The 25,755-nt window shown below is 38.1% G+C and overlaps 1 protein-coding gene across 9 annotated transcripts in view; it reads right to left on the bottom strand.

Annotated features, from left to right (window-relative positions):
• KIF13A (kinesin family member 13A) overlaps window positions 1-25,755 on the bottom strand; it is a 187,102-nt gene that overhangs the window by 97,307 nt on the left and 64,040 nt on the right. For all 9 annotated transcript variants that reach the window (XM_074335179.1, XM_074335181.1, XM_074335182.1 and 6 more), the window contains exon 3: window positions 17,429-17,441. In XM_074335179.1, coding sequence (XP_074191280.1) covers window positions 17,429-17,441 — 13 coding nt within the window. The remainder of the gene's footprint in view (window positions 1-17,428; window positions 17,442-25,755) is intronic.

The raw sequence follows: 25,755 nt of genomic DNA, 5'->3' as shown, positions 1-25,755 counted from the left end.
TCCAGCAAGCATTCCTTGGTTCAATCCAAAGGTATTAGTTTCCCTTCTTTGAACTCTCATAACCCTATTTAATCCTTTTTTTCGTGATACTTATCCCAATTATTCTACTTTTCACTTATCATGTATATCCTCTGTGCATATATTTTATCTCCACTGGCAGACTAAGTTCCTTGAGAGGAGGAACCATACCTGACTCATATTTGTATCCTGCAGTGTTCATAGCAATTGCTTTATAATTATTTATTAAATGATTAATGGCATTGAGACCTTGCATGAAAGCAAGTATTTTCTATATCATCAAAAGACTAAGTTACACTCTGAACAGTTTCAGCACTACATATATTTTAATGCTTTTAAAACTGATTCAGATATGCACACAGCTTACATCATGAATCTCATGTCGAAATTTAATTTTGTTACTTATACAAACAGTCACCCTGGTCTTATAATAAACAAAGCTAAAATGAACAACTATGAAACATCAGTTTCAGTCAACAGAGTGAGGAATATTTACTGCATTCAGAGGGCTGTTCCAAAAACTCGAGAGACCACACAGGCATAATCCAGTTAATTTTCCTGCCTCTAGGCAGGACTGAACTTCAACACTTCTCCTGAGAGATGAAGATCTGTCTTGTTTTTAAACATTTCCAGAAAAGGAGATTCCACAACCTCTTTTTAATGGCATCTTATAGCATTTAACATTCATTCCCAGGACATTTTCGTTTCCTTTTGACCTAAATCCGCTTTCCTTAAATGGCCAATAGATGCTAATTTCCAATTTTTAAGTTACTGTTTTCCTCTAGAGACTCAATGAATTCCTGTTAGTAGTTGCTATATAAGTGAAATAATCATTTATTTCCTATATTTTAAATTCCATAACTACCTATTTAATAGTTTGATATTTTGCATATAAGGTTATATATTTTGCATAACACTTCCCCTGAGAGATGAAGTGATTTACACTTCACAGTAATGCTACTTAAAATTTTTTAAAAATCCACCTCTAATTTTCAGGATGTATCTCTCAGAAATAATCATTCCAAATTCTATGCCAACATCAATTTCTAACAAACAGTTAATAGCTTAAGGTTGTTTTTACTCATAAAAAAATAAAAATTTTTCATTTAAAAAATTTGCCCCTAGAATTCAGACAAATGTTAAAAACCTGCAGAGGAGAAAAGGACCCTGACAAGTATAGATAGATACAACTGTTCCTTGCCCGCCAAATACTGGCCTCTTCCTGAACTGAATTATATCTCAAATTTCACAACCTTTGATCACAGGCATTTTGGAATGCTCATCCCTCAAACCAGTCATGGTTATTATTTTACTAAACATTTACCAGTAAGAAAGTTGAAGCCCAGAAATTTGAGGGACTTCCCTAAAAACTCAAAGCAAGTGAATAGAAAAATTCTTGTAATTTTTTTCTTTAATGCATGCCACAAGTGATCACCCCTTCTGTGAAATCCTACAGCACGTGGTCGCTCCTGTGGCACGAGTTCACATGGGACCTATTTTATCCCTCCGTTGTTCAGTGTGGGTCTCCCCTCCACTCTAAAGGTGAAGCCTTTGGGGGCAGGGACAGCATCTCAAGCACCTCATAGTGCCTGGGGCGGTACCTCATACAGAGCAGCTGCTGTAATATCTTTTTCAATAAACAAACATAATACTAGGAGAAGGAGCTGGAATGCAGACAAGAACACAGAGTGGATGTGAGTGAGAACTGTTATGAATAAGCAGAGGTTCAAACGGCAAGATACATGTTTAGATGTTTCATTACTTTCAGATGCATGTTTGGGGGGAACTTGGTTCCATCAATGGTCAAATACAGATTTGGTTACAAGACGAGCACTAGGGTCCCCCTCGGCACGGTTCCCCCCCATCCTTCCATGGTTCACAAGGATAAACAAATATGGCCGCATCCCGTGTAATGTACAGTTGGCACAGAAATGAAAACAATTGTTTAACTGTTGCTAGAATAATTATTTATTATGAATGCTACTAACACAGTTTTAAAGATGTTTAAAACAATTTCTTTGTATTAGGTAGTCCATTCATTTCCTTTGCAATCTCATTAGTACTGTGAACTATTTACAAACTGTTATCTTTCTTTTCCTGGCCAAACTTAACTTATAATTTAATGACATAAGGTTTGCAACAAAAGGGGACATGATTTTCTTAGGTTTTACAGAAATTTTGATTTTCCAATACAAAATATTCCACTGATATTTCAAAGAGATAACTAAGCCATTTTCATGAGAGTTACGCCTTGGAAACTGACCACTTAAAATAAAAAAGAAAATCATTTTTTCAAAGCCAGCACATTAGAGAAATATGTTAAATAAGACTTCTAACTCATTTCATTAGAATTCCTAAAAGTTTACTTCATCTATTCATTATGAAGTCACTAATATCTTAACTGGAGTGCGGGAGATGGAGGACCTCTTAATACATACCACTGAGTAAAAAAAATAATAAATTTGGAAACTGAGTATAAATTTCATATTTCATCAGTGCCAATCAATACCATGAGAACTTTTCGTGGAAAGGCATCCATACCTTCCAAGAGCTTTTGATGAGAAAAAGAGCCAAAAGTACAGATGCTGTCCAGTTATTAAAATCTGAAAGCCATTGTCTTGTTTTCAATAAAATGTGACTCCACCTTCTCAGAATCCCACTGCTTCCTCTTCGTTTGCAACTTGTAAAATTCATACCAGCATTTAATTCCCTGCAGCATGCAGTCTATATCTGCTCCACCTTCATCATTCCCTTAAAAAATGTTAGCTTTGCATCTTTGTGAACCACTGAACAGCTAGTAAAGTTACTACAAGCTGTTTTTAATAAGGCAAATGTGTTGAGTGATATATTCTGAGGCAAGGGAGTTCCAGGACTTAGGAGCAGGATGCAGCATAGTCAAACTCCACTTTTACCAGAAGTCTTATCTCTGACGGCATTTCAGCAAAATTCAATTTACAATTTTAAAAAATGGAAGAAAGAAAGAATCTTCTGTGTTTCTTGAAGAACCAGAAGGCATCAGTGTTCTAAGAAATGTGATCTGGTAATCACTTTTCTGACCCGTAAAAACAAAATGTAAAGGAATTTTCTATTGAATTTCCTCTATCGCCTTTCATTCAGTCTTTCTACTTGTATGTTTTCCCTAATATACTCTCCAATTGTAAAATGTTTAATCCAGAAAGCAATCAACAAATACCTATTTGCCACCTCTCGGTTTTCAAACGTGTATGAGGCATTTGTCCTCTAGTTAATTACAGGCTAATGAAAAGGACAAAACACAAGACAATTATTCTTGAAAATTAAAAAAGCACTTTCTTTTTTCAAAATCATTTTAATACCTCTCAGAGCCCCTCTCCAGGAAGAAAGTGATTAACCCAATACTTTTCTCAAGATAATTTAATTTTATGCAAAGAACTATCTTCAAACATACATCAGATTTTTTTATGAAGTGAGTCAAAGCCCATCTCTCTCAATTTCTCCTTATTAAAATCTTTCAAAATCGTCTCAAATGTCACTCCCTTATGCACCTTTCTTAAAGACACTACTCCTTATTTTCTGAATTTCATACCTGTCTAACCAGATTGGAGGGGGTGAGGGGAGGGGCAGAGTTCCCTTTGTTCTGCTACATTATTAATTCTTAGAGGACAGACCTTGGTTTTCCTAATGTTTTTACTGTCCATCATTCCACCATAAAAATACTCTGAGAATGTATTTTTTAAAGAAACTTTTTGGTGAATTACCTTATAATTAAATAATCTTATAAATCGGTGTTTTTACATAGGATGGCTCAAAATAAAATATACAGTGAGTATGGATCCCTCAGCAGCATTGCAGTATGGGAGATAACACAACACTACTATCTCAGAGTCTCCATTTTTACTTCATCTGTGGAAGTGACAAGACTGGTGCCACCCTTCAGACATGATTTGTGTGTTTACTGAATTCTAAAAGACAGAAGCAAGCTCCCCTATTTATCTACATATTATGTCAAGAGTCAGCCATCTCTTCAGCTCTGAGAGCTTCCACCAATGACCAAGAAATCCTCTGGGTATATTAAGTACAGTGGGAAGTCCAGAGGGACAAAGTAGAAAAGAAAATGTAGACATAGAAGAGAATTCCTCTTTTGTGCAATCCCCTACCTCTCCTCACCTCCCTACCCAATAAGCTATAAATCATTCTTTGAGACCTAACTGAATGTCACCTTCTCCAATGTTTCAACTTCCTCTCTGAAAAGTGTTTATTCCCTTCTCTGTGCTGTTTTAGTTGATAGTTCCCCCTGTCTAATACACACTTTACCTAAGTAACTGCACATTTTACATTAAATCAGGACCAGGAATTTAAACAAAATGTCTACTAATACAATGCTTCGTGCATAGTGGTAACTCAGGATATGGCAGCTATGTTATCAGTATTAACAGTATCTACTGATGGGCTCCTCTCCCAGTTAATAGTACAGTATGGAGTATTTATTATGTACCAGGCACCATCCTAAATGCTTTATATTCTCATCAAGCTGGGAGATTTCCAGAGCCAAGGACTGTGCTAATTCATTTTATTCCCTACAGGTATAGACACGGTCAACAGGCGCTCAGTATTTGCTGAACCAAATAGAGAAAAGAAAAAAGGCAAAAAAGTTCCATTTGGCCATTGAGTGGAAGAGTTGTTATAGTTCATTCAGTTTGTGTCAAAAGCATTAATGCAAAACACACTACTTTCTACTGTATTTCCCTGAAAATAAGACCTAGCCAGACCATCAACTCTAATGGATCTTTTCGAGCAAAAATTAACCCAATCTTATATTATAATAAAATAAGACCGGATCTTATGTTAATTTTTGCTCCAAAAGACGCATTAGAGTTGACGGTCCGGCTAGGTCTTATTTTCAGGGAAACATGGTAGTTCCCAAAATCAGAATCAAAAGGGCTTTTCCTCAAATAAAACCCTACTCTATGTGAACTTGCTTTGTTTGCATGAAGGAGTGTGTCTCTCTCCTCTCAGTCTACACTATCATCCTTCTCCCTTTGCACAATTAATCCACTGTTCACATCTGCAGACCCAGCTGCTACTAACAGCTTGTTCTGGCTACTATCTGCTTTGAGAACTGAGCCCAAGATCTCTCCACAAACCCCCATTTCTCCAATTTTATAAATATTGCCTTGCCAATGTCCAATGTTTTATGGCTACTTTTCAATTTTGTCAATTTGAGAGTACAATTAATATAAAATACACGTACCAAATGTGTTAACATTGCACCACACTGTTATGAGAATTGAGTCAGACCAAAAAAAAAAAAAGAAAATTAAAGTATTATATTCATGTCCTGTTAAAATTTCCCTTTTAATGCCAAGCTTCAACACTTTTCTCTCATCTCATATCAGAGATGGGAAGTGTCATGAAAAAACAAGAGTTAACTTCATTCATCTCCGCGAAGCTAGACTGAAATTGAAAGGAAAGCCCAACACTGAAAGCCTGTCTGATCACCGGAACTGTCTTCACCACTGCTATTTGCAAAAGCAGCTCTGCCAACACTGCCTCCAGCCAGTGTCTGACCATATCTGCTCCTGAGCACCACAGAAGCGGTACCAGAATGATCACCCTCAGTGCTGCCGAGTTCCAATGACAGATACAAGTATCCCATTTAAAAAGCTGTCAAGTAACTGCTATCTCTTTTATAATTAATCATCTTCTTTATACTTGCCTATATAGCCATACCAAACAATGTCTTAAATTAAACAGTATTCAATCATTAGTCAATATTGCCTGACAATGAAGATGCCAAAGCATTTTAAAGACTCAAGTGAGCACGCAAACAGCCTCGGTCGCACATCTACAAGCATTGTCCCTGATGGCAGGGAGTTCACAATCTGTTGTAGGAAACTATGCTGTGCAAAGTACTACCATGCACTGCAGTTCGAACTTCTAAAGGCATACGGAGAAGTGTCTCTTCAACTAATTCATCTTTGAATCCATTTAATAGGCATTTACTGAGTGGTTGTTATGAGCTAGTTAGGACAGAAATAAGAATGCCGTAGTTATAAGGATCTCACTCTATTAGAGGGAAGTAACCAAGGAAAGGAAAGAGTGCAATAAGACATAGAAGTCAGCATAGGGTTCGGCAGGAATACAAATAAGGAATAATTACATTGCAGGGTGGGGCTAGGGTGGGGTGGGGTGAGGTCTAGGAAACGTTTCTAGAAGAGGCTAGGCTTGGGCTGAATTCTGCAAGGTAACTTGAAAAGACAAGTAGGAAAGGCATTCCAAGTAAAGGGTGCAGCTAACAAGTAACAGAGCTAAGGAAGGATTGAGTGTGACTGGAGTATGTGCAAATAGCAGGGAGCAAAGGAAGAAAAAAGAGAGAAACCTCTTTTCCAGCTGAAGCCAGGTCATGTAAGACTTTAAGTGCCTTATTAAAAAGGCTGGAATTCAGCTTACTGGAAAATGACAGGGTTGTATTTCTACTTTGGAATAACCACTGTAACAGCAATGTGTTAGACGGACTGAACAGGTAATAAGACAAGAGAAAACGAGGCCAATTAGCAACTCATTATGATGAAGGTAAAAGTTTCTAATACCCAAGCTCAGTGTGGATGGAGAGGAGCTGTACTGAATAGTCACTCTTTTTTTTTTTTTTTTGCCCAGAACACCCTACCTCATTTATTCTAGAAATAGCACCTTTTCTTAGGAGAACCATACTAACCTCCACTCCAGCCTTTTGGTTCTCATGGGTTGCCGCCATGTTTTAATATGGCGTATAAGTTCATTTTATATATATATTACGTGTGTGTGTGTGTGTGTGTGTGTGTGTGTGTGTGTAAAAATATATATATGGTTCAGGGGAGAAGTCAGGGAAGATGTACTCAGCAGCTGAAGTTGGACCACTCACAGTTCCATAATCCCTTCACCACAGTGAACTGGTCCCAAGTGTCTGACAGAATTTTTGGATTAGGGACCAAGGAAGTCAAATCAGTCTTTCATTAATAACTGATGCTATAAAATCTGGGATATGTTGAAGCTACGTTCCTAAGCATGTGGACCAGAGAAGCAGATACAGCTGGCTGCAGTGAGAGAGAGAAATGTAGGGGACACACATGAGAACAGACAGGACATGGGGAGATAAGGTGAAGTGACTGTATTTGAACCCTAGCCACTTCCTGTCCTTGAGTTCTTTTGAGAAATCTCAGAGTCATTTTCATGGTTCATCTAGTTTGAACTCCTATCACTTTTAGCTGAAAGACTCCCAACTACTACAGAAAGAAACAAGTATGAGACATGCAAAATGAAGAAATAACCAGGCTTGATCATCCTCTGACTATAGGACTGAAAAAAGTTGTGAATATCAATACTCCCATGGAAAAAGGCACTGAAAGGAAACGTATCCTAAAAACCATGTAAAGTTTCAAAAATTTGAAAATAAAAACTAGTTCTGCCAAATCCTAGACCAATATCATGACAGAGCATGAGCTTCCATTTAGCACGAACTCAACTCTAACTCTTTCAAATACTCCATTCCTTTCATATTTAATCCTTTATCATTCAGTTTTAAAATCTGCTTCCCTGGTTGCTAAGGGGCAGGAATGGAGTGTAATAAATGCAGTCTGTGACATTTCTGGTTCTTTCATGCTCTGATTGAGGAACACATCCATGTGCCAGGAGGGTGAGGCACCCCAACTCCACAGAGACAGAGGCTCCTGGGCTCGGGACCCTTCCAGACCTTGCTATAGTATGTCTTCACTTGGCTGCTCATCTGTTCCCTTTATAATAAACCACTGAACCTAAGTACGTTTCCCTGCATTTTGTAAGCCATTGCAGCAAATTATCGAACCTGAGGAGGGAGTCTTGATTTGTAGCAAAGAAATCCTGATTTGTAGCAAAGTCAGATGGAAGTGTGGGTAACCTGGGAACCCACTACTTATGATTAGTGTTTGAAATAAGGGCAGTCATGTGGGATGAGCCCGTAACCTTTGGGATCTGAGCTACCTCTGGTTAATGTCAGAACTGAACTGACTTGTAGGACACCCAGCTGCTGTCCAAAGAGAACTGCAGAATTGCTTGGAGTGGAAAACCCATACATTTGGTGTCAAAAGTGTAGGGAGTAAAGAAACAGTTTTCCTTTAACATCCACTACTTTGTTTCTGTTCCTCACATACATCTGGCTTCCTATCCCATGTTTTCTGCCTTCTGAAACCCTAGTCATACATGAAGCCCCACTTTTAGCTAAGAAGCCTTTCTTCCTCTGAAGTCACAAAGTACTGAAATGATGAATGATGACATTTATCATAATTTATTTTCCATTCCTTACAATGCTATACGTGTTTAATCTTCCTGAGCACGTTATAAATTCTAGAGAGCAGGAACCGCTTGAGCCCACAAACTCCTCATACAGTACTTTTCACAGATGTCCTCAATTAATATTTATCTAATTAATGATATTTAAATGGTAAGTAAAAATGATTCCTAGGAAAAAGGCACAGCAGGAAGGCTATGCCACCAGTGAGTTCATGCAGCTGCAACATGTATGGACCCAGCTACAAAGGCAGAAATGTAAGGGACGAAGGGAGAGCGGCTGCACCGAACTGGGGAAGGAAACACACAGAGGCCTTAGGGTGGATGCTGAGAGATGTCTGCTCAGCCATGTGTTTGGACTGAAACAGTGCTGTCAATAGAAATATAATACCAAATATGTTATTTTAAACGTTTTTTGTCAACACACTTGAAAAAATAAAAAGAGATACAAATAATTTTAATAAGACATTTTACTAAACCCAAAACAGCCAAAATATTTATCTTCCTTTTTGTCCTCGCACTAAGTATTTGACATCTGGTGTGTACTTTACACTTACAACAACACATCTCACGTCAGACCAGGCACACACCGCATGCTCAAAAGCCACATGTGGACAGATGGCTGCTGTCCTTAACAGCACAAGTGTAAAACTTAACCAAATCCGAGGCCAACACTTCGTTTTCAGAAATTCCCAGGGCAAAGCAGTAGAAGCCACAGAAAAGGATGGCAGTCACAGACGGTAAAACAAGTCTGAAAGAAACTTTACTTCAGAAAGCATAAGCTATACTAAATAAGATTTTCTCCTCCTTTTTTCAGTCATTTTTGTAAAGCCAGGTGTTTAGTATATCAGTATGCCTTATTAAAGGACACTGCCTTCAAAAACCAACCTTTTTATTTCGCTGTAACATCGTTTTCTTCTGTTCACAATTTCGTCAACAAATTTATGTGAACAGAAGAGTGATTAAATACCCTGAAGTTCAGTAGTACCCAACCTCACTTGTAAATAAAATAAAAAACATTTAAAGTGAATTTAATTAACAAAATCGGATTGTTCAAATAAATCATACACTGACATATAAGATATTAAACACAATGATCATGAGGAAAAAATATGCAAACCGAGTAAAAAAAGCATATGATCATAAACAAAGTGATCTTCCAGATATTTACATTTTCCCCAAACCCTTCTTACTCTTTCCCCCCACTTTTGCCCCCACAAAACCCAAAAAGTAGAAAAATGACTTTACCACCATGTGGTGTAATATAAAGTGTTTGAAACTGTACAACACTGGCACTCAGAAGGCCAAGGATTGGAGCCAAGCTCTCCTACTGGATGGTTGTGACCAACGCATTCGTTAAACATCCATCTCCTTGGTCTTAAATAAGAGGGTATGAATGGTCGGAAGTGAGAAATTTCCAGCTCTGCAGTGTTCACTTGACACACAGAAAGTGCTCAAGGGAGGGAAGAAGGAAACAGAAAAAGGAGGAAGAATTCACTTGTTTCTCTCTGCATGCGTTCAATGTGGCTCCTCAGGAAGGTAAGACACTTATGCCAGACATGACAAAAACATGGAAGGTGAAGGACGCTGGGATGTGCTGGACATTCGAGCAGCCATTGGGGAGGCCGGGAAGTAGCTTCTGAAGGCAAAGCTACTACGACCAAGGACAGTTTCTTGTTCTCCAACACAAAAAGCACATAGTAAGACAGTGATTCTCCGCTCATACACCTTTTCCCTCTGCCCTACCTCCTGCCAAAATCCAAAGTTTATGAGAAGGTGGTTAAATGAACAAGCAATTTCCCCCTTTTACCTCTGCTTGCAATACCTTTAAGACAAAAACCTTGGACACAAAACTACAGTCACTGATAAGGAAAAACACGAGACAAAGGCTCTTTGTTGTTATGTGGGGGGGGGGGGGTTTAAAAAAAAAATAACAAGGAAACATAAAGCAGGTGTCTCTAAAAGCTCACTTTTCTTTTTAAGGGAAATAGAACACACTACAACATTGCATAATATGCTACTGGTTAAAGAATTAGAAGGCATGCACTTGGTCTACACCGAAATAAATGTTTCTCCACTTAGGTTACAAATTTACCAAGTAACACCAAAGAGAAAAATCCAAATATATAGTACAACACAATTTATACAAATATAAATTTGTATACATTTCCCTTTCTATTTTAACATGTTATGTACACAAGCTATATAAAATATTTTCAATCTAACTTTTAAAAGTCAACTAGAAGAATAGCCTCATCTTTTTCTTGCCCTAACACACCACCAGAAAAAGTAACTTTTAAGAACGAAAGAAACCCAATTTGGGGAGAACAAGCGAAAGTCTCTTCAATGCCACCCTCCCCAGCAGCACCCCACGAGTGCCTGGCTTCTCTTCTTAATCGTCAGCGGATCCTTCCTCCTCTTTCCACACCCAGTGCAGGATGGGTCCCAAGGCGCTGGCCGCTGTTCCCTCATGTCTTCTGTTTCACTTAACCTTGTCTTCTTTGACAACGTGACAGGTGTCCCTTCCTTCATCACCTAGCTCTTCCCCACAAGAATGCCTCTGACCCTTCTAGGGCAGAGACTGCAAACCTTGTACACCCAGCTAGGCATCTGCATCAGATGCTTTGCCATCATTTCCAATTCAATCCACTCGAAAACTGAGCCCATCAGCTTCTCCCTGCACCAGACTAGCTCTTTCTTCTTTGTTTCTGCTGAATTTTCAGTTTCAAACTTCAGTCTTCTCTGACTCTTTTTGCTATATTGTCTTCTCCCATATGCTGTCAGCATCCAAGTCGTGGATACTTTATTTCTACAACGTTCTGATATTTCTTCCCATGGCACTGCTCCAGTGCAGGCTCTTATTACAACTTTTCTGGCACAGTTTATAGAACTAGCCTTCCTATTGACCAAATCAAATTCATTCTGTGCTCTGCTTTCAGATTAATCTTCTACAAGGGAAGCCCAACTACGCCACTGCTTTTTCAAAATAGACAGTTCTGCAACTGAAGGTATCAAGGTCCAACCCTGGCACCTAGGCCTTCAAAAGCTGGATTTCATTTCACCTTCTTCCTAGATATGTCACCCAGGACTCCCCTTAGATGTAGCATTAGTCCGACTCCATGCCTTGTCTTTTTCTGAAAACAACCAACATTCTCTTTCCTCCATCTCTTCGCACATCTGTCTACAATAAAATGACCAAACATATGTGGGGTTTTAATAAAAGGCCATGTATATTTTTCACTAAGTATATTGCTAGGTATTTAATATTTTTGAAACTACTATAAGTTACTGGGGTTTTGTTCAATTTTATTTTCTAATTGTTCATTGCTAGTATAAAGAAATACAATTTGCATTTTGACCTTTTTTTTTTTCTCTGCCACCTTGCCACCTGTAAGTTCTAAGAGCTTGTTTGGAGATTTCTTAATATTTTCCAAGTATATGACATATTGTCTGTAAATATAGATGCTTTAGCTTCCTCATTTCTAATCTGAATTTCTCCTATTTCTTTTTTTTTTTTTTTTTTTTGCCTTATTGCACTGGCTAGGACCTCCAGTCAGTGCTGAATAGAAGTGGCTATATCTGTGTGAGAAACTGAAATATATCCTTGCCTTATTCCCCATCTTAGTGGAAAGTATTCAGTCTTTTACCATTAAGTATGATGAAAGCTATAGATTTTTAATGGATGCCCTTTACCATGTTGAGGAGGTTTCTGTCTACTACTAGCTTGCTGCAAGTTTGTATCACACGTAAGTGTTGAATTTTGTCAAATGCTGTTTTTCTGCATTGACTGAGATGATCATATGGTTTTTCTTTTTTATTCTGTTAGTATGACAAATTACATTTATTTTTACATAATTTTTTATTTGTTAAAGCAGTTACAGGTTTACAGAAAAATTGAGCGGATAGTACAGCGAGTTCCCATGTACCCGCTCTTCTTGAGCACCTCCCTGGTAGTTTCCCCTAATGTTAATAACTTGCATTAGTGTGTTATATTTGTTATAATTGATAAATCAATACTGATATGTTATTAATAACAAAACTCCATACTTTATATTAGGGTTCACTCTTTTGAGCTGTGCAGTTCTATGAGTTCTGATAAATGTGTAACGTCATATACCCACCGATACAGTTTCACTGCCCTAGAAAGAATCACACGTTCCACCTATTCATCCCTCTTTTCCTCACTCCTCCTGGCAATCACTGATTTGTCTTCTCTCTGATGCCACCCAAGTTTGCATTACATTTTAATTTGAATTTAAAATGGGTCTGGCATATTGGAAGTGCTGGATGTAACATGGCTATTAACAGTTACAATGGAAATCGAATTCTAATAGTACAGTTCCAGGGATGCATATAAAGAATGTGAGACCTTTCCTGCATAACAGGTAACAACAGTGGTAACTTAACCAAATATTCAAAATGACAGCCCCTCCTTTCTCCTAAACATCACTCCTACCTTAGAACATTTCTTAGCAAAAATGCACAAAATCCTTACACACAATATTGCAGGTAGGTGATTTTTGTTATTATTATTATTTACCATCACAACATAGACACAATTTCAACAATTGCCCAAACACAGACTATGTGAAAAAATATTCCTTAGCAAAACACAAATTAATGACAAAGGAATCCAAGTTGGCGGTGAGACTTGTAAGGTCCAAGGGCAATTCCCCTTTGGGATCAGGCTAGAGAGCAGCATCAGGATTATGGAAGATCATTTGGGGTCATAAGAATGGAATCAGGTCAGAGTGCTCTCTGGCGCAGTCTCCAGAAAAGTGGCTCTCTCCATTAATGAAGGTGACTAATAATGTAGCTGAACTTGAACCTTCTTTCTGCTAAACTATTGAGTGTCCTTCTGCCCTAGCAGATCTTTACTTCTTTCTTTCCTTTCTTCAATCATTCAACAGACATTGTGTAGCTGCCATGTGCTATGGGCATTACCCAGGTAAACCACTAACTTTTTAATGTCTGTATGGTTTGCGTTTTCCAGAATGTCATATAGTTGGAATCATGTAGTATATAGCTTTTTCAGACTGGCTTCTTTCATTTAACAATATGCATTTAAGGTTCCTTCATGTCTTTCATGGCTTGATAACTCATACAGTATTCCACTGTAGAGATGTACCACAGTTTATTCACTCCCTTACTGAAGGACAGCTTGGTTGCTTCCAGTTTGGGGCAATTATGAGTGAAGCTGCTGTAAACTCTCGCATGCAGGTTTTTGTGTGGACAGAAGATTTCAACTCATCTGAGTAAATACCTAGAAGCATGATCGCTCAGTACTATAAGAAGGTTTTGCATTGTAAGAAACTTCACAGCTATGTTCCAAAGTGGCTACACCATCTTTCATTATCACCAGCAATGAATGAGAATCCCAGGGTCCACATCCTCGCCAGCTTTGGTATTGTCAGATTTTTGGATTTTAGTCATTCCAATAGGTGTGTAGTGCATTTCATTGTTGTTTTAATGTGCAATTTCCTAATGACATATACTGTTGACATTTTTTCATGCGTGTATTTGCCATTTGTACATCTTCTTTGGCGAAGTGTCTATTCAGGTCTTTTGCCCATTTTTTAACTGGGTAGTTCATTTTCTTACTGTTGAATTTCAAGAGTTCTTTGTATGTTTTGGATAACACTTCTTTATCAGATGTGTTTTACAAATATTTTCTCCCAGTCTGAGGCTTTCTTTTCGTTCTCTTAGCAGTGTCTTTGCAGGACAGAAGATTTTAGTTTTAATAAAATCCCACTAATCAATTTTATTTTTAAGGGTTATCCTTTTGGTGTTGTATCTAAAAGTTATGACCAACCCGCAGATTTCCTAATTTCTCCTGTGTTTATTTTTCAGAAGTTTATAGTTTTGCAGTTTATATTTAACTCTATGATCTACTTTGATTAAATTTTTGTGAAGGGCAGATGGTCAGTACCAAATTCATTTCTGTACATGTGGATATCCAGTTGTTCCAGCACCATTTGTCTCTTCTATACTTGATTTTACTATTTTCTGGTTACCTACATTCTATAGTTATTTAATTATTTCTTTAGCTGGATCTACTTTGCTACTAAACCCTAACATTAAGTTTTTAATTTTGGTTTGGGGTTTGTCAGAGTGAGAATTTCTACTGGCTTATTTTCCAAATCTGTCTTGTCACTTTTTATAATTTCTAGTCCCCTCCAATAATTTTATGTTTTATCTCTTTGAATATAATAAGCACAGATATTTTAAAGTTCATGCCTAACAATCTGAACATATGAAGCATATACGGGTCTATTTCTACTTTGTATTATTTCTGCTAGTTCTTGTTCATGTTGCCTTATATTGACATACACGGCTTTACCTTTTATTTTGTGCTAGACATTGTATTTTTAAAACCATTTATGAAATCATTAAACAGTACTACATTTGCTTCTGCCAGGTGCCTATGGGACATGAATTCTAGGATCACTTTGATCCAATTTTAGTGCTTGAGATTTTCTAGATCACGCAAAGATCTTGCAACCACACAGCAATCCATGTGAGGACTAGTTTATTTCTGTTGTACCTTTATACCCCACATCCAAGGCTGGGTCTCAATTCAGTTTGCCATCTCAAATCATTTACCAAGGACTCCACCTCTGGCAGACCCTGAACTCCAATATTTTTGTGCCCTTAGGTTCCTTAGGTCCTGCAGTGCTGTCAGAAATACTGCTCTGCCTTTTAGCTGCTTTTAACACGTTGCGTACGGCGGGGTTTAAATCCCTCGTGAAGATTCTCATGATCCGTATGCAATGTGTTAACTGAAAGGCATGTACTCAAACACCAGGTTAACTTCCCCAAATTGCCACCTTCCCTTGGATCTTGATCTGATGATTCCTCACTAATTTGGTATTTTTCCAATGGCTTCAAGCACACGTTTTTAACATTTTGTCCAGTCCTATCTGTCCTCAGTTATGCAGAAGTCAGAACATACTATGAATTCCACAAATATTCTGCATCTAGTAGCCATTAACAAGATTGATTCTATTTTATATTGTGCATATGTTCCTTACCTAACCCCCATTAGAATGCTAAGATCAGGTATGAATAATTATTTGTTAAACTGAACCACCAAATCTTTTCTGATGCTTGTGTTAATTATTCATGTCAAAATCTCATTGTTTTAAATCAATAAACTTTTGTTCTTATATAATCATCATTAAAAGCGCTTTTCCCTTTCCCACTGTTTTCAATACTTCCAGTTTCTGCAAGAAAAGGCCTTATCTATTTGAGTATCTTTTTAAACAATTTGACTCTGTTGTGTAACTTACTTGATTTCAAGATAGTCTTTATACTTCCCAGATGTGCTTTAGGGCATGCACATATACATACATACATATATATGTGTGTGTATATATACATATATATACACCATGCTTCCCCAAAAATAAGACCTAACTGGAAAATAAGCCCCAAAATGATATTTCAGGATGACATCCCCTAGACATATGCCCTAATGTGTCTTTTGGAGCAAAAATTAATATAAGATCCGGTCTTATTTTCGGGGAAACACTGTATATATTTAAATGTGATCATTTTGCATTTATTTTATTTTGAATTTTCACTACACTTCTTAGGAACTATCAGCAGGATACCTAATGAAACCACTAAACTATATACTCTGAATAGAAAGTAGCCAGAACATTTCTGTATACAAAGCAATTAGTGACTTTTTAAAATGTGTTTTTGTGCCTCTTTTTCATTTCAGTGCTTTTTCTTTACTAAGTAGCCACATAAGGAATTGATTATGGTTTCATTTCTGTGGGGAAAGAATTAAATATTTATCACAAGGTTGACTGTTCAGAAATCTCTAGGAACCAACAGGAAGGGAAGCAAGAGCTACTTAAGGGGAACTCACATAAATAAGGGGAATTCACAAAAAACAGCAAAGTCATATTTTTGGTTACAAATCTTAGGGACTATATCCACATCTATAATTGCTCAGAGAGAACCTCCTAATCCCCCAGATTTGGCCAGGATGCCAATGCTTATACTTCTATAACATTATATATTTCCTCTTTCTTAAGAGATCTCATATTATTTATTTAATGTGTGCCTTCCTTGCCGGAGTTGAAACTCTTAGTTTTAAGGGCAATTCCTATATTGCCTTCATTAATATAAAGGATAGCACTTACCATCTTAGTGGGTTTCCATATCCTAAAAGCTAAATTAGATTTTCCCTCCTAATCCCAGAGGCAAGTAAGCCTAATCTATTCTGGATTCCTTACCTTTACCCAACATGTCTTAGATTCTGACCATAAAATGTGTGTGGATATAGCCTGTCATGATCACATCTCAGAAACCAAAGCTATAGTCAGCATCACTGATCACGGGCTTGTCAAATTTCTCCTTCCTTCTGGCACTAAGTGTCCCTTTGATACCCAATAAAATGCTCACTGGTAATAAAATCAGCCTTCAATTATTTAGCAGTTGGTCATTCAGATCCCCTGCTTCTCACCTTCTTTTTCTCCCCCTGTTCTCTAACTTTTAGGTTTCTCACTGGTAAACATGCCATCGAAGGTTGGCCAGAGCAAGGGGGGTGACTCCAATTAGTGGAATTTCTGACTGACCAGAAACTCCAGTGGAGCACAAAGAGTTGGTGGATGGCTGAAACTATGTCAAAGTTTGGAGAATTTTTCTGATGATATCAACTATTCTTAAAAGGACACAGAAAAGATGGTTGGTCCAGACAATAATCACAGTTACCACACTATCCTTCTATGATGTCACCATTTTTGTCCTTCCGTTTTCTAGGTGGTGATACTGTACATTTCCTGCTCCTCCATTTACCAGTCTGTGAATTAAGACCTGTTATTAATATTTCAGCTCTCTGAGCCTCATTTTATCATCAATAAAATCGAAACAGTAACCTGACAGGACCAGAGCATTAATACCAAGAACAAAATGTATGAAAGTGCTTTGTAAATATAGAGGAGCATTCTAATTTAATATCATTACCAACATTCTTTGTTCACAGTTTAAGTTTTACATTAGAATGCCAATCTTTCTTCTCAAGGGGAGAGGTGTTCCACATGGGTTACTGTGATGGATAAAATCCTGGATTTTTGCACACTTAGCCACTATGAATGACAAATCCACTATCAGTACTTACCTTAGGAGGTTTCCTTAATGATGGAAACAAAAAATTTCAGCAGCAGAAGTAGAGAGGGTTTTCGACACAGCAGCCACATCAGAAGGAAGCAATGAAAGAGAAAAAAAAAAGAAAAAAGAAAAACTCAGCATTGCCATAACATGATTTGAAAGATATTCTACTTCACAAAGATCAGAAGCCAAATTCACTTCACTGCTTGAAGTGATAAACTCTTACATTTACTCAAAAATATAGTATAGGCATAATGAATTTCTTTCCTGGTTTCACAGAATAGATCCAGTCATTCAGAGATATTTTTAATGACTCTAAAAAATGCCAACAAAAGAGCATCAAGATAAAGATGCTGCAATCATATTGTGGTCAAATACATTTAAATCAATTTTCATATTTAAATTTTTCTCAAATTGGTATTAAAATAGATATTTTCCCCCATTTTTTCTAGATGACAATTTTCATGTATTTCAACCCTGAATAGAGATTTAAAAACAGTTACATCTTTCCCCCATCATCAACCATGTATGCGTGGGTTTTTTTTAACATTTATTTTTGCATGTAAATATCTCAAAAATGACTGTAATTGCACCTGGAGAAAATTCTGAAAGAGAAATAGTTTTGAAAGTAACAAACCATTAGGCTGACTTCCTTTGTAGATGTTTTCCTCGTGTACAAAATTAAGGTGCTGAAATATGATTTTTATGGTATGTGATCCTATGATAGGTCTTGGCCTTCCTGATGTGATTATTCTTAAGGAACCTCCAATATCATCAATTCATAACTATGAAACTATTGTTAAATAGATATGGGCGAGTTTTTCCAGTGGCTTTAATTCTTTTTCACAGGGAATCATGAGGATGAGAAAATGGATGTTCCAGGACAGAGGCCATGGAAATCAAAAAGTACAGACACAAATAACATGGTGCCCTTTCTCCATCACTGGGTCCAACAGAGCTCTCAGGGCCCCAAATAAAACCCACGGCTCAGCAGCAGGGAAAGACTGGCCATGGATTCCACAGTCAGGTAGATAACTCTAAACTTTTAAATCTAGAGAAAGAAAACCACCACATTCCTATAATGATAAAACTGAAAAGTCACCTTCTTGAAATTCCATGAATTAGCTGAAACAAAATGAGCCCTTACGTCATAACTTTGGACAGTTAGGCACAAGGGGAATGTGATTTTTGTCTTCACGTTTTAGAGGGAAACTCTATCTTGAGAAACTGGTATCTCTCGCAGCTTCCAAGCAAGTCTCAACATTCTGTGTGTCTGCCCTTTAAAACAAGATAAACATTTATAGATGTTATAATAAAAATGCATGAGTGTTTTTAATTCTAAGAAAGCCATGGATCGCTGCTCTACACATAAAACTTGAGGTTTCTGCCAAGGAAATTTCCTTAAGTGGAACACTGCTCTGGAAAGCATCTGTTCTGAGCAGGCAGAATATTTGACTAAGCCTTCTCTTATTTTGCTTCATTTTCTAAAAGCTATTGAAGTCACTGCTTTATTTAACAAAGGAAAGAAAAGTCACTTGGATCACAGTAAGGCAATCATATGAAACAGCATAGACCAAGTTAATAAGCTATACGTTTCACATTTAGCCTATAATGAACCAAGGAAACTAAAGCGGGCGGGACATGCTAACAGGAACCCCAGGGATCACCCCAGAGCTCTCGTGTGCTTCCTTCATGCCATAGCTAGACGATCCTCATCACCAGCGTCAAAAAAAAAAAAAGTGTTGGTTTGTAACCAGTAGAACATTCACCTCCTTAGCTGTCCAATAACAAAGCTACTCTTTCTTCGTTTATATTCCAATATGGCTTTCGTTATTCTTCTTAGGAAGCCAGTCCTACTTCAGTATTTTAAGTACTCGAAAAGTGTATCTCTTTCACTTAGAAAGATAGCACATAAAATGGGAATGCCAATATAATTCTGCTTCCATCTTTTGTGTTGCTCACTAAGGACCGGTTTTTAAGAATAAATGGACACGTGGCAGCAGGGGAAAAAGGGAAGTCACTAACTTCATCTGCTGCGACCCAAATTTACTCGTCATTTAGTTTAGAACAAGGATCCTTACTATATAGAAGGCAAACAAAGTTCATTTAAGATATCACAACAGTGCTTCATTAATTCTAAACCTTTCTTGAGGTGTGAATCAGGTCAGAAGCAACTAAGTCATCCTAACTCAGGCCCAGTTTACTGCCCCAACGCCCAGAGGCTATATATCATTCTTTGGTAGTGTGAAGAAAAATTTTTCCAATATGAGTAATATTATTGATACTGTAATCAAATACAGTATGCTATCTTTAAAAAAAAAAAACTAATGTGATATCACAATATAAAGATAAAAGTTTTACTACACATATGAAAAGGGATGAATAATAATGTAAACACCTATGAGAAATACAACCAATATTAAGTATATATTTCTTAAATTATGGCCTTTTGTTGATTATATCAGTAAAGTCTTATCAAGAAAGTCTGTCTAACACTCAGTCAGGCCGAGTCTATTGCTGAGATACCCGTATAGCTCAGTACAGAAAGAATACTAACCCTGGCTAAGCAAACATCCACTGAACTACAAAAAACATCCCTTAAAACAGACCAAAATGACCAGCAGACATGGGCTTGACTGCTGATTCATTAGAAAACAGCATTCCACTGAATCTCGGCTACAGGCCTGTGTACTCCAGACCACTCTTTACTGCCCACCTTCTTATTCATCCTCAAAAAGTCCTTGCTTTTAATTACGTGAACCTCCGTAAGTTTTCTGATTTTGTGTGTGTGTGTATGGCAAAGAAACCGAACAGAATTTGACATTTTAAAAGCCAGCAAGATAATGTCTCTAGGTCCCAGGATTAGAAGAGAAAATAGGAGGTGTAGTTCTACACTGACAGTAGCTCTATTTTGCAAAACACAGGAGTTTCTGCCGCTCTCTCCTAGGACGAGGAAGCCAATGAATGGATGTCTTCAAGTCACCCACACCATGTTTATTCACCAGCAATTCATGTAATTTCCATGCTTTTAATCCCTCTTTAGTCTCCCTGCTCTCCCTTTTCAAATCTTCTTACTGTCCAAGACCCAGCACATGGTTCAGTTCTCCCAAGTCCTCACCAATTGTTTGAGACCACCTCGGCTTTCCCCCCTCCGACACTCCAGTATTCCTATGGCCAACTAAACAGCTTAGCACTTATTTTGTCTGAACAGCATTTGAATCGCATGTGTCCTTAAGATTTAAACCCCAACCATATGATTTCATTGATATGTGGTATATAAACCAAAAACAAAAGAACAAGACAAGCCAATGAGAAACAAAAACTCATAGACACAGACAATAGTTTAGTGGTTACCAGAGGGTAAGGGGGGAGGGGTTGGTAAATGAGGGTAAAGGGGATCAAATATATGGTGATGGAAGGAGAACTGACTCTGGGTGGTGAACACACAATGGGCTTTATAGATGATGCAATACAGAATTGTACACCTAAAATCTATGTAACTTTACTAATAATTGTCACCACAATAAACTTTAATAAAATAAAATAAAAATTATTTAAACCCCTTGAAAGCAAAGGCCATGCCACATACTAATTTCATGATCCCTGTCCCCAATGCCACATACTCATGTAAGACTGAAAATATAAGAACTGAGAACAAATTTTTTACATGAGTGAGTTAAACATAAACCAGATGTGAGGATTTACTTCAAGCACCACCGCAATCCCACAATCCCACAATTTTGGGGCAAGACTGCTCACATTTAGTAGCAGTGAAGACCTCAGAGACTGTTAGAAATTGTAGGCTATTTCCGATGACTTATTTAAAAATAATTATTTCTTTATACCAGCATTTCACACAATGAAGTTCAATGGGATGTTAACAAAGGTCAAACCCTCAAAACTTTCCGAGATTGACTAAGTTCAAAAATGCAGGTTCAGTTTCATGAGACTCAAGTATACACACACACACACACACACACACACACACACTCTCCAAATAAGACGGTAAAGGTAAGTTGGACCTATACTGGGCCAGGTATTGAAATGAGGCTCAGTATTTATTTAGTAGGTAGTACAGACCTACAAAGTTTAACAAGAGTGAAATAAATAAAACAGTATAAACAGTGTATTACAACAACCCTATGTCGCTGGAGTTCTTTCCCCTCACACTGAAAGATTTCTGGGTCAACAAGCCTTTTGCCCATCACCTGTAGTCTACCGAAATAGTCAGCCACTTAGGATTTAGACGGCCAAATACCCCGGTGTGCACAAGCCCTAATACCAGACTTCAATGATCAGTGTCTTCTTCTGAAGTAGAAATTTCACTTCCATGTACTGACCATTTATTCATTGATTGCTGGATATTGCCATAACTTATATCTGAAAGACATACGCGTACAGTTAAATGACATTTGACTCCTGAAGATTAGTCTACGAACATGACCTTTACAACGCCCCTGATGATCACTTCCGGCTCGGAGAGCTAAGCCCTGCATCACCTAAATTGTCCAAGAACTCTGTCAACAAACAAGTATTTGTTGAGGACTGATTTCCGCACTGAACATTATAGGTACTTGAGGACTATTCAGAGGAATGAGGTACAGTTTCTGACCTCAAGAAGCTGAACATCTTAGATAGAAACAGATACATGAGTAACTATTAAATGGATGGTGATAAGTGTCACTGCACAGACAGCAACAAAGAACTACATTCTGTCAACAAACGTTGAACACCCACTGTGTGCTACTTTGTTGAATTACAAATATAAATTAGACATGTTGCCTTTCAGACAACAGATGAGATGTGCACAGAAGCAGCCCCCCAAAGAGGGCAGGATCAAGCGGGAAAGAGGGTCAGTCTCTCAGGGGAGAAAATCAGCCACTGAGCAGAATCTAGAAGGCAGACTAGAGTCACCAAGCTGACAAGGCAAAAAAATGGCATCCCAGGAGGGGGAACTGTCTGTACCAAAAGCATGGGGGTACATAGCCCACTTAGGACCAGAGAGTCATAGAATTGAGTCTGTTGCCGAGCTCACCAGTTTGGCCACAGAAACAGAGACAGGGTGACATAAGAATGATACAGGGTTGGGGTTCTGTCAGATAGGTGGGTATGAAAGTCTATCCATCTTCAACCAGGATTCCAAACTGTACTTTGGAGTTTATATGCTTGTGTACCAACAAGTTAACATACTCATATCTTTAAAACATACAACAGGTACTTCTATGAATTATAAAAAGTAGAAGGGATTACATAGACATTTTGAAGAGCCTTTCAAACCTATCACAAGAAGAATGTAAATGCCAAAAGCATTAAATTCCTTGACAAAGACTGGTTTGACAACTTCTGAAAAAAGAAGTCAGCAAATTATAATGCTTATAGGAAGCTACAACATTTTCTGAACACATGAAGAAGACCGTTCATTCAAGGGAAGTCTACCAATCAGAACAGACTTTTACCATGAATGTATCTGGTTTGCTTTGGAAGAGTATGCCTTCTTCTACCAGGTTTAAGATACATGTTTAGTGTCACTTTGAAATTCGTTTTCTCCTAATCCCTTATTTCCTGTAAGACTTTGACCTTGTCACCTATGGATTTTGCTAACTGTGAGACTTCTGAATAACAGTTCCTGTGGCTGGTACGGGGCTGCTATGGATCAATGGGAAGACCGGATAGGGCGTGGGCTGGGAAGAAAAGGAAGTGAAGTCAGGAGGAGGGTAACAGACTGGGAGAAAACAGCCAAGGGAAAAAATGTGTTGTCTGAATAATAAGGTTAAAGAGCAAAGATGCTGACTACAGTTGATGAGTGAGATGTAATATTTCAGAGGTAGAACGTTTCAGGTGATATAACGCTAACCCCGGCACAGCAGTATATCTGTGACATGCAATGGATAGTCATTACTTTAATTAATAGTTAACACTTAAGGAATTCTAACTATGTGCCAGGTATGTTTCTGTTAGTTCTGCCTGATTTAATGCATTTAACATATTTGACAACCCTGTAAGACTCTATCATCCTTTTTCAGAGAAAAATACTGACATACTAGGTACAGAGATTATATGACTTGCTCAAAGTCACACAGTTACTTGGCAGTAGCTTCATGATTCAAACCCAGACAGTCTCTGGCTGCAGCATGCCCCACTCTTAACAGCTACAATACATTACCTGTCTTGAGTCTACCAGAATTTGGGGAAAGCTCTTTGAGCCTAAGCTAGGATCCCGCATAGTAACCCATGTGGATTCTCAATGATGTGGCTCATCCACATCCACGGGGGTCATTCATGTGGTTAACGGCATCAACTAGGCCTGTCTGTGTCAAGGTCCTTCATCATCCTGTAAGAGAATCTCAAAGGATGGATGCCTTTTACATGAAAGGAAGGGATGGCGTGGCAGTGTGGGGTTAGCAGAAGGCTGCAAACTTCCCCCCTGGGAAGAAGGAAACTGATCACCACTGGAGAGGGCTATGAATAAAGCCACCAAAATGTGCGTGTATGTATTGGGAGCAACTCTTAGGCAGGGAGCAGCTGAAAAACAAATTTGGAGAGTCCAGGATATGTTCAGGGAGCAGCAGGCAGACAGAGGTAATTGAGAACAACAAAGCAGTAATAACAGACAGCAAGCAAAGTGCAGACAGCACTGAGCGCCATGCTGACTTTGACTTCTTCCAGAAGCAAGTGCCATGGAGGGCTTGTGCAATGAGAACAGCATGGCCAGATCTTTTTTAGGAGGGTACGGTTGAGGTCACACCATCCAGAGTGAGCGGTGAGGGATGTCCTGACAACCCTGTAGTTGGCACCCACCAGAGCCCTCATTCTGTGTAAGCTGGCACCGCGGCAAAGGCAAGAGAAAAGCAGGATGATAAGGAGAGAGCAAAGAGATGAGGGGAAGGCAGAATCTGTAAGACCTGTTGACTGATGAGCCACCCACCCGGCCTCCCCACTACATCTGTACGAATGGAGCCCCTGCTGCATGTGTGGAATGACTTCATACAGCGCTTCTATCACAGGCCTTGAAAAGGGCCTGAGGAGATGAATGAAGGGGAAAATGGCTCCAATTACCTTAATATTTAATAGCTGTTGAGTTAAAATTTTTATTCCAAATGCATTTACAAAAAAAATTAAAAAGCTACTAATCCCAAAATTCCTTTAAAGAAAACTGCTTCTTTTAAAAAATTACCATTCCACTTAACTTGCTCTCATTTTCAATAAAACTCAACAGAAAACTTGAACTAATGTTATACTTTTGGAAAGACTTGTGGTTTAATGTTTGGGTATATTTGGATTACATCCCTCTGGCTCAAACTTCTGTAAGTAATATACGATAGTGGTGAGGGGTTTAGGATATGGAGCCAAACAACTCTAGCTCTGCCATCATCTAACTATGTTGACTTTGGGCAAGTTTAACCCCTCTGAGCTTCAGTTTCTCTGTCTATAAAATGGGCATAGGAGAGCACTCCTTCAGGACCATTCAAGGATTATATGCAGTGGCAATGGTAATACTCCACACCATTAGCACACAATTATTGCTCAATAAATGTCAGATACTACTGTTGTCGTTACTAAAAACACCCCTCCTGGACAATACAAGCAAAATGTCAACACAGCTCCACTAAATTCCATCTAGGAAAAAGTTACTTGAGCTGAAGAAGAAGAACACTTTTTCTTTTTTTTTTTCTTTTTGGCAATAGAGAAAATTTATTTCCATAAAAATGGAGGGAAACATGTTTAAAACAAGGACAACAGATGTTGATAATTGTGGGAACACACTATCGGATACATGGATGGTCATTATACTCTTTAAAAAATGTTCAAGATGTTCAAAATGTTTTCAATGTTCAGAAATCAGTTTTGGAGAAAAAAGAATACTCCAGCATAAAAGTGAATACACAGTGTTTGAGCCTTGAGTGTCCTTGCTGGGAAGGTAAGAATGAGTGGAGGGTGAGCAGCTGGGAGGACCACCCGGCAGCTACAGAACCGCCAGCTCAGGCCTTGGAGGAGACCCCAGGCCCTGAAAGAAGCCATTCCCTTTACCTCAGTGATGGCGTACCTTAAAGGGATGTATAACATAAAAATCTTAAGGAAAAAAATGCTCTCTATGTTGTCAATGACAGTGATTTCTGGCTCTGAGAGCACTTCTAAAACAAGAGTTTTTCCCTTAAGGAAAAAAAAAAGGTTTTTAAGAAAACAGGTACAGTAAAGAAGAGAGAGGGGCGGGGCGGGGGAAGAAGGAGGGAGGGAGAAATAGAGAAGAGAAAGAGAGAGAGAGAAACCTTGGCAATAATTAGATAAACATGTATAGTTGGACACCTTTTAAGAATTAAACTACGACATTAATTTTTT

Source organism: Rhinolophus sinicus, linkage group LG06 (genome assembly GCF_036562045.2).
Source record: "Rhinolophus sinicus isolate RSC01 linkage group LG06, ASM3656204v1, whole genome shotgun sequence".
Classification (NCBI taxonomy): Eukaryota; Metazoa; Chordata; class Mammalia; order Chiroptera; family Rhinolophidae; genus Rhinolophus; species Rhinolophus sinicus.
This window is presented reverse-complemented; position numbering and strand designations above follow the sequence as displayed.